Source organism: Tubulanus polymorphus, chromosome 10 (genome assembly GCF_964204645.1).
Source record: "Tubulanus polymorphus chromosome 10, tnTubPoly1.2, whole genome shotgun sequence".
Lineage (NCBI taxonomy): Eukaryota > Metazoa > Nemertea > Palaeonemertea > Tubulaniformes > Tubulanidae > Tubulanus > Tubulanus polymorphus.
The window spans coordinates 5,540,994-5,554,547 of record NC_134034.1 but is presented as its reverse complement, the minus strand read 5'-3'; the positions used below and the strand labels follow the sequence as shown (position 1 = coordinate 5,554,547).

The 13,554-nt window shown below is 38.5% G+C and overlaps 2 protein-coding genes across 2 annotated transcripts in view; both read right to left on the bottom strand.

Moving 5' to 3' along the window:
- Positions 1 to 285: 285 nt before the first annotated feature.
- LOC141911695 (protein twist-like) lies at positions 286 to 7,051 on the bottom strand. The gene is made up of 2 exons (XM_074802696.1): positions 6,242 to 7,051; positions 286 to 408 (listed from the first exon to the last, which is right to left on the bottom strand). The coding sequence occupies exon 1, from the start codon at positions 6,921 to 6,923 to the stop codon at positions 6,282 to 6,284; it is 642 nt and encodes a 213-aa protein (XP_074658797.1). The 5' UTR covers positions 6,924 to 7,051; the 3' UTR covers positions 286 to 408; positions 6,242 to 6,281.
- Positions 7,052 to 9,269: 2,218 nt separating this feature from the next.
- The window catches only part of LOC141911693 (testis-expressed protein 10-like), a 32,245-nt gene continuing 27,960 nt past the window's right edge, over positions 9,270 to 13,554 (bottom strand). Inside the window, exons 13-15 of the mRNA XM_074802693.1 lie at positions 13,200 to 13,497; positions 11,766 to 11,884; positions 9,270 to 9,372 (exon numbers count right to left, since the gene is read on the bottom strand). Coding sequence (XP_074658794.1) covers positions 9,298 to 9,372; positions 11,766 to 11,884; positions 13,200 to 13,497 — 492 coding nt within the window. The 3' untranslated portion in view covers positions 9,270 to 9,297. The remainder of the gene's footprint in view (positions 9,373 to 11,765; positions 11,885 to 13,199; positions 13,498 to 13,554) is intronic.

Sequence of the window (13,554 nt, the reverse complement as noted above, 5' to 3'; positions counted from 1 at the left end):
GTGAGGATCAAACCAGACATGTGTCTGGCTTCATCCCAGGTGGCTTAGTAACCGAGGTCCTACCAACCGACCCCAGGAAGTCAAACCAGTAGACTACATCGACCTACTCCTACGATGGTCATGCAGCAAAGTATCCGCGTTTCACACTTTGCAGAAAAGAATCATGCATACATCGTGATTTTTACGTTCATCAGCAATAAATAAAGAAAAAAGCATTTCATTCTATAGTAATTCTTAAATGTTTATTGGCAGTTATTATGTATATATGTACAAATCTTTTAGAATATCCATGAATACCCATTAGTCACCAGGTGCGTCAACTGTACTCCAATAATGAAACGCGGATGCTTCTATCAATTCATGTAGCCCTATCGGTATATACCAAGACTTTCCAGTTCCATGCCACATCTGAAAAACACGTAGATTCATGTATTAGTGCCATTGAGTTAAATGAATGATTTGATTCATAACGTATTGTAAATTGAAAATGGATACAAATGTATGAACAAGGAAGGGGCTGTCTTCAGTTAAAACCCACTATATACGAATCTAGAATTAAATTAATCACTCACAGAGTCCGGAACGCCGTGCCCTCAGTTTTAAGTCTAAGGAAATAGATTTAATATCAACTATTTCAAATTTGTATTCAGTGGGTTCTAAACTTATAATCTACTCTCCACGTCATGTCTAACCTATATAAAGGACTGCCATACGAAATAACGAATGAACGAATACTCAAACAAAGTTTAAAAAAGCATATTAAGCATATTCAATAATCTTTTTTGAGTAAATAAATACGAGATAACGTTTCAGATCCTGGCTTTACCTCAATCGAGGACCTGGCGACACCTCGTGCATCACATATATTTTTCTTTAGGGGACAAACAAAAAGAACAGACAGTGAAATAGCAGTTCGTAGAAGCAGCTGTTGTCTATGGGTTTGTTGTCTCAGCTGACAACGTAAACAGCTGATGGAAAGTGTTTGAAATGGCAAGTGCTTTTATAGTCGGCGGCGATACACTTAATGGAGCCACCCAACTATTCACACTTAACCGTTATGATTTATCTTTGATTGACTAACTAAATGCCCTACCATCACCCAGGCCCTCATTTTCAACTACTTTTTAAGCCTTCTATTTAAAACTAGAGCAAAATTACGATTAGGATTTAATATCTTTCATAATCTTGCAGTATTGATGGGTAGCTTTTTATAGCGGATTTAATAGCTGTTTGAGTATTAAAGCAGCAACAATGTATCTAAAACTTCGTACGTCCAGTAGGCAGGATTGGCCAGTTGCAGGTAATAATCCCCCGGTAAAAATCCCACAAGATAACCCCCATCCCCGACGTAGAAATCAAAATTCAGTTTTCTATCAAACTAGAGTATAAAACTTACATAAAGACTAGATTATACTTTTTACAACAATATCAAGGAATAAATATGTGCATCATTACAAACATAGTTTTAAACTATATTTCTTCATAGGAATTTAAAAACTACAATGATGGCATTTATGATGCATGTAGCTTGTCACAGATTATCCAAGGTTCATTGTGACCAACAACAACCGCAGTAAATTTGAAATTTTTCAAACCTATCAAAGTTTTCTAACATAAGAATACTACAGTAATACCCGTGGAAACCACGGGTGATTTCCTTTGGCCCAGAACTTTAAACTGTTCAATGTATTCGCAATGGAATTAAGTCGGGCCATTGAAAATCTATGTGTCGATGCCCGTGGAGACCCTATGAGCTTTGATGAACTGTACCCGTGGACCGGGAACTATCGGAGGTAAAGAAAATATGTATAGGGCTACGCGGGACTCAAACTCCTAACCCATCAAGCGCAACTCTTGACCTTTACTATCTGGGCCATTGCAACTAAATAATGATATTGTACAGTAGAATTGTTTTGATGCAGTAAGAGTCTATAATTAGAAGTCCTGCTTACTGATTGGCTGAAATTTTGTCTGCCTCCATTTGGCCCCCTATAAATATTTTCACACCCGTTCATACCCGTTGCATTATACAGTGATTGACTACCACACAAAATTTCAAGGCTCAATTCTTCTCCACGGCGACACTATTTGGTACATAGTTTCGTATTAATATATAGATTGAAATATTTTGTTGAATTTTGTGTTGTGAAATCCTGAGAATATCACCGAAATCAGACCATGGACTCTAGATGTAGAATTCAAGCTAAGAAGGCATTTACTGCAAGGCCATGTTTAGCGAATTAATTCAGAACGGGAGAGTCTGTTGGGAAAGATAGCGAATCCACGATATATTTCACCCATGAAACTGCGCATAAACATTCAACCAGAGAGTAGGAAGAACAATTTCATCCATTCATGAGAACCAAGTGTGTTTACAGTTTTTTTTCTTGCGCACAGGATGCAAACATCATAAGTCGTTACACGGAATTCATGGTGAACAGATGTCGAAGTGTTCAGTGTTAATTTGCGGTTACATGTGGTAGACATTCGGGTCCTTCAACAGCTACCGGGTTACGACTTACATATGGCTGCCACACCGTCGCAAAGCAGGCTACTTTTCGTATAGCTTCCCAACAGTGTGTACTTAGCGGAAATGTAATAAGATAGTTCACCAGCCAAAAAAGTTTTAGTCTCCATTAGAAAGTAATTTCCCCATTAGAGTTGGGATCTTAAAATAAGATATGTAATATATATCTTAAAAATCTAAACCCTCATCGCTAAGTTGAATCCGTATCTGGAAAATGTGGGTTGTTATGGTTCTTATGGTGTTCCGGTGTTTAACCAAGCACCGTGTCATTGTGGCATTTAGCCTTAGTAACGGATGAGTCTTAACTTAACAGGTGTTTCCGGATAAACGTATTATTGTTGTGACAGAGTGCTTTCATAGCCAGCTTAAAGACCAGCTATGGCATAACAAGTTGTTATTTCAACGATGTTCATAAATGTCTGTAGTGGAAGGAAACATTGGCAGAAGGATAAAAAGTCTTTGGAATTGGAGTAAGCTTTTCTGATATAAACTGGGTGTTTTTCAGTTGGAGTGCTATATTTTTAATCCGGGCACTCTCTATACAATAAACAGGTAGTCTATTCATCACATCTTGGAGTAATCATTTGATTAATGAGTCAAATGATTACTCCAAGATCACATATACATATAATATGGATATCCCACGCGGCGTTGTTTATTCTCCTAGTAATAGGCGAGGTCAAAGAACGTAAAAAGATGCAGCTGCTTTGTTGCAGCTGGCGTCAGTTCAATGTCATTATCGATGTGTGCTTACGTAGTGATTTATTAGGGTTCGTCGTGTGAATCAATTGCTCGCGTAGTGTCGAGTCATTTTTCCCATGCGCAGAAATTATTATTATAGTTTTCAGGCTAAACGGGCATCGCCCCCAGCGAGCTATGTCCATCTTATAATCCTTGGTCTCTAATGGCCTTGTTAATATTTAATAGACTTTCCCCACCCTACAGTTAATTTCTAATGAAATGCAATATTTTCAATGTATGCAAAAGCCTGAACGTTATAAACCATAATTCTAATGTTTTTTTTTCAGGAATTTTTGTCAAAAAAGACTAACTCCTGTCAGTTACCATGTTATCCCGAAGTACAGGATCAACATGTTGAATGATTGGGTGACTTTGATCGTTGGTGCTTGTCCGCCGGTGACCTGACCATACCCAGCAACTGCTTGAACGCAACAGCCGTCTTCATCCCTGTACATCTGCTCCAGTATCTATGGTACTGGTTACATCATATTGCCAACAGTCTGGTCAGTCATCTCTCAGTGCTTATTTATTCATCAACTACCTTTTACAAGTCAGCGGCCAAAATGTACTTTGCTGCGGTATCCATGGTCTGCGAGACCATTCACCCCGAGTGATCGAGGTCGAATGTAGGTAAAAATCCCCCGGGTAAAAATCCACCCGGTAAATATCCCCCGGTAAAAATCCAACAAGGTAAAATTCCCCCCAGGTATAAATCCCCCGGTAAAAATCCCCCCTAGTACAAATCCCCCACGTCCACTTTTCTATAAACTAGAGTAGAAAAAAATTTACTTTTTAAACATTATTAAGGAATACATAAGTACATTAGATATTTTATTTTTACTTTTAAACCATAGTTTTTATAGAAAATTTCAAAATTATGATAGTGTCATTTTTGATGCATGTAGCTTGCATGTCGTATATGCTAAGTCATTAAGTCATTAAGTAATTTTTGTGAAATCAAATATGGGGGGATTTTTACCTAGGGGGGATTTTCACTCAATTTCCTCGCCTAAACATACGCGTCGATGGAATCAAAATCTTCGTTTGGAAAATCAGTTCCTTTAGGCGATATCAGTAGAAATCCGGCATTGTAATTGGTAGATTCACTATTATTGATTACAACCTTCAACAACAAGCCAGAAAATGATAGCTTTTTTCTCATCACCTCTTTAGCAAGCCATGACGAAGGTGGGAGGTACATGAATTTATTTTATGAAGTTTTTTTTCGAAAAGCAGCAATGCCCCTTGTACATGCTTTTTCCAGATGTGGGAACTGTCGTTTAATCATTATTTGCTATAATTTCGGTCGCATATATATGACCGGCCACTGTACTGGATTCTGGCTGCTATATATCCGGGCAGATATCAACATTTTAAAACCAGAATTCCTAAGTGACGCAACGACCCTCTGGTAATAAAAATTCGACAACACACTGCGCTAATTAACGATCTCACTTGCCAGGTGATAGATTTTACGTATATAATTTGTTGAAAATGAAAAAGAAATTGACGATTTAAATCACAAATGTTTCTAGAGCATTGAGGTGGGAGGGCGAATTTCATATTCATGGCACTATTGCTAGATTATTTTCCGACGCGGGTGGGATTTTGAGTGGTGAGAAACAAGGTATGATTATTTTCCCTAAAACCAAATTGAGGTTATCATTTGGCATAGAGTAGTTTATAAAATTGGCATGTTATATAATCACATCCGACTTATCAAAGATTATGACCGGTCATTTGGTGAGGTTCAAACACGGGATCATCTGGAGTCGAATGTAAAAACGCTCGCAACTCCACAGATCAAAGAAGCCCCTTTTTGAAACTGGCCATAAGACACTCACTGTACATAAATTCGCACAAAAGAATTTTACCAGGGAATTTATCAAAATGAAACAACAACGTTTCGATTGTTGACTAACAGCCGTCATCAGGTGGATAATTGATGGCTGCAAGTCAAGCCGAAACGATGTGGTTTCATTTTAATAAATTCTATCACAGTTTTCATCGACCATTTTGGTGCTCAAGCGACCTTTTTTAATGAGGCACGGGATTGAGGTGTCGTGGTTGAAAACAGGGAGGTGGGATAGAACTCCGTGTTGATAACAGCGAAGCGGAGAGAAAGTGTGTTGCGGTAAAAATGATGCAAGTGTAGGCTGACGAAACAGCTGTTGTCTTCATCACACGGCCACCTGTGGGTTTGGCAGACGACCCGTTTGAAGCCTACGCGGATATCATGAACACTTTCCCACGCTGAAATGGTTTTAGGGTTTCTTCATAACTCCACCGGTCTGTACAACCCTGGCCTTGTATATTTGAATTTCCCACAATGCCCACCATTATGAAAGTAATATAACATATGACGGAGATGTGTTTATCAAAAGTAATCGATGAGTGGTTGAATATTCCGAGTTAAGGATCGAGTTAGTTTAAGTCCGAGCAAGGCGATTGATATATATCGAATTGATATACTTTGTAATAGAAAGGATTTAATATCACAAAAATTCGTGTATGAAGAAAGGCCATGTTTTTCGATGCTATTTTTTAGTGTTCAACGCTCACTTTATGTCAATGCTGCAACGTACTGTTCCGCATTTATCATCATGTATTAACTATCATTCAGTGTTAAGTTCCCTTACGAAGAAATAGATTATCTATAGGACCAAAATTTACAGGAGCAGACCCAGAAATTTGAGCAGAGGTGGTAAGTGCAGTGTTTTCCCAGATATAATCTGTTTATATTTCAATGAAAAATGCTTTGATAAAAATTTGTGCATCACCTAGAGTAATTTCTGGCACTCACCAAATTAGCAATCGGATTCTCACTATCGGAAAATTTTCGAAAACGGAAAAAGGGGCCGAGACCCCCTAACCCTTTGGATCCGGCCCTGCTATAGTATATGTACATAGATGGTAATATTAACAGAACGAGAAGAGTGCTGCAGGAGTGATAAAAAAAGTATCTGCTCATACCTTATAGATTCTTTCTTGAAATTCGTGATATTGATTATGGTCAGCGCGATGACCAGGCTCCTTCCATTCTCCATACACTGAACGCGTAACTAAGTCTCTCATGGGCCACGTAACTACAACTGTTGTTGATGCGATTGTCCATCTCGTCGTTACGTAAAACCTGATTTAAAAAGTCAATGTACCGGGTGGCCAGTTTCAGTGTTTGTATTTTCGATAGTTTGTCCGATGGCAGAGTTGGTATGATTTTTCGAAGCGAAGAAAATGCGTCGTTGAGGCTTTGAGTGCGCTGTCGTTCCCGGACATTGGCTAGGGAACGCTGGGCAACCAGTTCCTCCTGCGACTGTGGAGGGATAGGTTTAGAGACGCGACGTTTTCGCGGCGCAGGCGGTCGACATTCGACGTATTCACCGGGTCCGGGGTAAACGGGTCGTTTGCGAGAGTATACACGTGTATTATCACGAGTTGTTGCGCGCAGGTCACAAAGTGGACTAGGTGCCGGGGAAATAGCACCTCTCGAATCTGCGTGACAGTCTACGCACGACTGGTCTCTAGCGACAAGTTGCAAGGCTAAATGCACATCATCCTTACTGTCCCTTTCCGATTCCACTGTATTCGTGAATTCACTATTTTTCTGGACATGCATCATTCCAGTCTCCGATGAAAGTGTCAGTTCTGGTATCATAACTGTGTTGATATGTTTCACGAAATGACTTTTAATATATCCAAGTCCAAGGTGTCATACGACTTGCGAATCTGAAAACAAATCGCCTGATCTTTATCCAATTTCGACTGTGGGGTTTGTCTTTAGAACTCCAGATAGCCGTCCGTGGACTACTCTCGGGAAGTTTCTGAAACTCCACCCACCGCGGAAAACTTCTGTCCAACCAGCATGCGGATACCATCTGCTTGATTCTTCCGCTTGATGCTCTGATGCATAGTAACTGATAGCGTCTCTAAATTTAGGTTATCGTTTCACTCACACAGTTCGATCCGATTATCAGCAAGACGCAACGGAACGGAACGCTGAACGGGTCATTCGTAGATCAGAATATTTCAAATATTCTTTAACTTTTTGATCCTAAAATAGGGATCATTCTTTAAATAAATAAATTTAGCCCGAGTTGAATACGTGTCAAGGTTCCAAATAGTAAGATGTATCAAAACTGCAGATCGGAGGCTTAAAAACGCTATGATTTGTAAGATCAACATTAAAGGATTATTAATCTTTCTAAGCGGTAGTTCTAAAGCATTCGAGCGCGTTGATGTATTTAAGTAGCAGAGAATTTTCTCGTCCCAAAACATCCGACTACGAAGGATCCATCTCAAGCGCGTTGATGTAGGAACGAATTGTATGGTGAGGGGGCAGACCAAAAATAAATCTGCGTGTTTGTGGGCCGTAATGACGACGCTGCCGTAATGAGCGAGCGCACCGAAAGGGGGTGTGGGGGTCCCCCCGGATAAAATTTTGAAAAATCAGCTGCATTTAGGTGCATTCTGAGCATTTTCTGGTTGAATCTTAAGAATGATCTATGCTAACAAATTCACCATTCCCACCACTGGCGGTACCTACGGAGACCTAAGACCTACGGAAGCTAAGGATATTCATTGTATAACATGAAGCTCAGAATTTAACAAAGCCTACATGAACTGTCAAAACGTTTCAAAATATAACTTTAACGCGTTGCAGAAATACGAAAATGAAAATAACGGTAATTCACACTATGGGTCTTGAGTTGACTATGGTCGGTGGTCATGTTTTACAGTCGTTAGCGCACTAGTGAGCTGATGATTCCTACTGTCTCATCCTCATCATTTTCGAGATACATGTAATGTCTGACGAAGGCAGGCGAATTTCAATCATTATCAACTATAAAAACCTGAAACATATACAATTTCCTCACTCTTCAGGAGAAGGGTGGGCGATTTTCTTTTTTTTATTCTTGAAGTTAAAACCAATGGTAGCAACCGACCAGCTTAAAAGGAATAATCGTTTTGAAGCAAACGTAATTTCTATTGACAAAATCATTAAAGCCATTCACGGAAGCTCTATGACCTTGAATTCCATCACCGATAACAGTACACGACGTAGATGAGCATAACTGTTATTTAAGATTATTGAATCCCCAAACTGTATAATTAACAATCAATCACACAATAATTACGCATCCACATTCTGCTGAGTCATTTTGTTAATCATATTTGTATAATTTGTGTGTATTTTTGTTACGGTACTTTGTTTGATTTTTTGTATGGGTACTAGCGTTAAGCGGCCTTTCTGGCTTTGCTAGGCCTGTGTAGATTGTATATATGTTTACATATTGTATTCTATGCAAATAAATCTATTGAATTGAATTGAATTGAGCAAATAAAATAAAGGACAATTGGTCCAGTAGGATCAACTAAGTACATTTTAGTTTTGAGCACAAAAATCGATTTGTTCTTGGATTTGCAAACAGCTGATAAAGATGATCATGGTGCATTATGTTCAACTTAGCTGATATACATTGATATAATTGGTTTTCCTTACGAATCACAAGTCTCTATAATGATGTCACTGGGAAAGCCCTTCTAGAGGGATTTCCAAGTGATGCCCTTCTGAAGGGCTTTCCCTGTGATGTCATGAAACTAGGTCAAGCATCGATTTATATGACGTTACTCATTCAAATATTTATAGCAACAATGCACACTAGTGGGGTTGTAAACATTGATACCATCTTCCAGTTGATTCAACTTGAATCGGAGCGTATTTTGCAAAAACTCATACAGTGTAACCTCTTTACAGCGAATTTCACGTGACCTAAAAATATGTTCGTTATGATCGATAGTTGTTATATCCAGTATGAAGTTGTCTTGGGACAAGATTCTATATTTGTTATATCCGCTGAATTCTTGTATCCGAGTTGTCACGAGGTTCTACTGTTATTCTCAAATTCTCGGTAACTTTTCAGAATCAATAAATCTAATTTCTGATAGAACATAGTTTTCCCTTCACGTTACCGAAAAAAAATAAAACAACACATCTAAATTTTTCTGGCTTATATCTATTTTTCAGAAAATCATGAGACAATCGAAATTTCATATTCCAAATGACTGCGTAATTTTTCCACATCAGGTGACACAGTTTGCTTAGTCTGAAAACATAACAAAAAAAAAAAAATCCTTAATCAAGTATCATCGATTCACTAGGATATGAAACCAAAAACCAAGTCCACTCGGTGCCAACCCTATTGGATACAGTACATGCCTAAAAACCAAAAAATTTTTGTCATGAGCTGCAACTTTCCAATTGATTTTGGTAACAAAATATGCTTAAGGCTTAAGTATCAATATAATGTGGAAAAACTTTTTCCCACTTACGAATGAGTACTGATGACACCGAGATGGCCGCCAATTGCGCTCATAATTGCCTGATCAAATATACCTGTCTCGGGTATAAGAGATCCTTTTCCCAAGAATACCCATCAGTCGGCCATCTTGAATCTGTCAGGGCCAGTCTATGGGCTGAAGATGTGTCTAAGGTAGATACGTGTATAAACCAAATATCAAGACATTACCTTGAAGCGTCTTCAAAACTTCCCAAAATTACTACGGACGGACGGACGGACGGACGAAAAGTGAACGCAATAGACTGCTGTGACTTAAGTCCCAAGTGGGCTAAAAATGAGAAATTAAAATCGACTGCCCTGGTGGCTATATTTGATAGCTGATGACCTCCATGTTTGGTATATGGGGCGAAAAGGACTTCAACGTGTAGCTAAGATTCTGGCCTAGCAGCCAAAAGCATGATTTCCCCAGGATTAAAGTGCTTATGTTTGAATTTAATCCTTGAATTTCTTGTTCTTGCTGTAGGATACAGAAGATTTTAGAAGGTCTGAGAGCCGATACAGCCAAAATAACAAATTTTGAGGTATTGATAAAATTCAAATGAGAACGGGCAACGGGCCGTTAATTTTCGGGTTCTAGGATCCCTAACCCAACTGGAGATTGTGTACATACTGAATGACTGAATTTCTCCATGAGTGATGTTTTGTCTTCTTCCGGTAAACTACCAATCAAAGCAGTAAACACAAGCATGTTTTAACCGATACTTGTGTTTGCTGCCGGGAGGTCGTTAAGACGTTCGAGTTGAGAGGAGTTTGAACATAATTTTGGTAAAAAATGATTCGAGTTGAACGAATATTCGAGTTGAACAACTTCGAGTAGGGTAGTTCAAATGTAGGGTTTGACATAGGAGACAGAAAAAAAATTTGTTGAACGGATTTTCGACTTATTAGGATTCAAGTTGAGAGGATTCTACTGTACCAACTATCAAGAAAATCGCACGTAATTTGAAGTATATAGAGTGCTAACAATATATTCAAGATGTCCACGATGGTGGCCATATTGGAACAGCAAGAAAGCTAATTTGCGATTTATCCCTGGACCCAGGAGAGTAGCAACCAAATAATTATTGGTCAGACATATAATATAAATAAATCATTGCCTATGCGCCGTGCACTTAGGGTTTGGAGTGTGCATCAATTGGCAGTCGAGGGAATTGATGAACGCGTAGAACCGGGGGAAGAGTGCAAGAGGGGGGCAGTTCATGCAAATTTGAACGAATCAGAAGAACTACCGTGGTAATTATTGGTCCGACATATGCCAGACCAACCGCACCGGTAGCTACGCCGCTGGGACCTAATCAATTATAGCTATCGACTTTCAAGGAAACTGCACATAATTTCAAGTGTGTAGAACGCCAACTCTAGCAAGTGAAAAAGCGCTGAGCAAAATCGTAGATCACGCCCTACTGTGGTGACATAATTATAGGCTGTATCGCATTAACAAGAATTAATAAAGATGGCTGCCCTAGTGGCCATATTTGATGGCCGATAACCTCTATTTTAAATAGGGGTAGATATCTCGCCTGTCCCAACTCTGGCACTGAGCTTCATAAAAATCCATCAAGAATTGTAGGCTGTATTGTGCTAACCAAGAAATTCAAGATTACCTGCAACATGTCTTCATTATCAGGTATCAACTTTGAAGGGCCTATACCCGGGTGGTAAAATTTTAAGGCAGATGACCTCCATTTTCAATAGGGGCGACAGCTTACCTGTCCCAATACTCACACCAAGTTTCATGGAAATCCATCAAGAATTATTGGCTGCATCGTGCTAACTAGAAATTCAAAATGGCTGCCCTGGCGACAATAATTGGTACCGATAACCTTCATTTTCAATAGGGGTGGCATCTCGTCTGCCCCGATCCCAACCCAGGATACATGATAAAATATGTCGCGTTTATTAGATGATCTGAAATCATCATTCTTTTATGCATTCAGCACCTCCTGGTGGCCACATGGAATATCACGTGACCTTGAAACTTTTGCACAGAGGCTTATCATTCCACCAACTATATATCTGCAACATATCATCATCATCAGGTATCAACTTTAAAGGGCCTAAACCCTGAATAAACTCTATTTCTACTTAGTCACATTTCAATGTTTTACTGACAACTTAACTACATCTAGTTGACATACCATTGTGTGCATGCATTGTAACCAGTCAGATATTCTGTCTTTGTAATAACTAGGGTTCTCTGCAACTCTCACAACATGGATCATGATGGACAACCAGACATGCATTACATCATCATCTACTGAAAGATAAACCACAATAAGAAATGTATGTTTTATATGTATGTATATGACGGACAAAATACAGTATATACATATAACAGATACTGTTATATATACATACAATACTGATTTCATAACATAATGGACAAAAAATGCTGGTCCCATCTAATACGTTATGCTCAAGGTTTACTTTTACAGTACTCATGTACACCAAGTTAGAGAGGATACTATGGTAGTCAGTATATTTTGTTTCTTCTTCTTTTCGGGGTTAGGTCTTGTTCCAATAACCAAGCATCAATCGATTCTAACTTTATTGAATATATGATACCGTGGCGCCACCTAACGATTAACTATGGAACCTTCACGTAAATACCAACTACCCAGGTCGCAGAAAAATAGACGCGATGATAAATAGACACGTCGAAAATATACTACGGTGCCGCAATTAGACTACATCGTAACAATGGTCATGTTTATTGCATGAATCGCGTTCCATAGTTTAGCTCTCTGATTGGTTTTTTTTTTTAACTTATATTTTTGCGTTCAGATTTTCGCAAAAACAACTGTAAATTTTAACGAGGCCCTTTTTAAAATTAGGCTTTACAGGAACTTGAGAATGGATAATGCTTGAATGCATGATTGTATAAATATATGCTCAGTTGCATAGTGAAAAAGCCTTTCATCTCGAAACCATGTCATTTGCTCTAGTTCTATAGAAACAGGCCTAAAAACAATAGAAATGTTCAGGCTGATTAGCAGTTTTACCGGTCATTGCTCAGACACCGAAGGGTTAACTGCATCATAGTAACCACGAATTTCTTCTGTATAACCTCAAGGAAAATAGAAGGAAGAAAACTATTCTTCTCAGTAAGAACAGTGCCTCAAAAATTCTACAGAAGTCTCAACTCAAAATCGCTGTAATAAATATTAATTGCTAGGTCTGTGTTACACACATACCATATCATTTTTCATGTAGGTGACATTAAAATATACACCCAATTGGTTTTTTAATTTATTGACTTGAACTAATGAATAAGTGGCCAAAAACTGATTCCCATAGGCATATTATTACTGCCCTCTTTCCCAATTTCACTGCTTTTCTCTATAATCGGCTGCTACTCATGGCCGTAAATTGTTTTCTATTAATTCAAATCAGTATAATGCGACAAGCAGCGAATGAAAAGCTCAAATCTCAATCGTTTCACGCAATTAAGTAGTGATAATTAGAATTACTGGATTCAGATAGATTGGCTCATCAATTACAATCCATGTAGAAATGAACTTTGATTAAAAACTTGAAATTGAAATTAGAATATATCAAGCAAAATTAAGTACCATTAACTGATGTCACAGTGCTGATGAATTCTTGTCGTAGATCAAAAGAAGCTGATAAAGCAGCCTCTATGACATTCCAGATATCTTGTATCAATGATGCTTCTAGTGGAGGATTCTTGGCATCAAACTCTTCAGTGACGAGACTTGTGGCAAGAGAAATGAGAAGATAATTCATGGTTTCTATGGGGACAGCTCTTAATGTCTTCACGGTTTTATTTCCGTCATTCTCCCGAAATAATGCCGTTACTAGCTTGATAATGGAAAATGCAGACGAAAAAGACAGCGAACACTCCCTAATCTGAAAAAAATATGTCATTCACATGAATGCAATAGCCCGTTTGAACTTAATCAAAAG

Bases quoted from the DNA above. Each gene is read 5' to 3' on its own strand.
- LOC141911695 (XM_074802696.1), bottom strand. From the start codon at position 6,923: ATGATACCAGAACTGACACTTTCATCGGAGACTGGAATGATGCATGTC.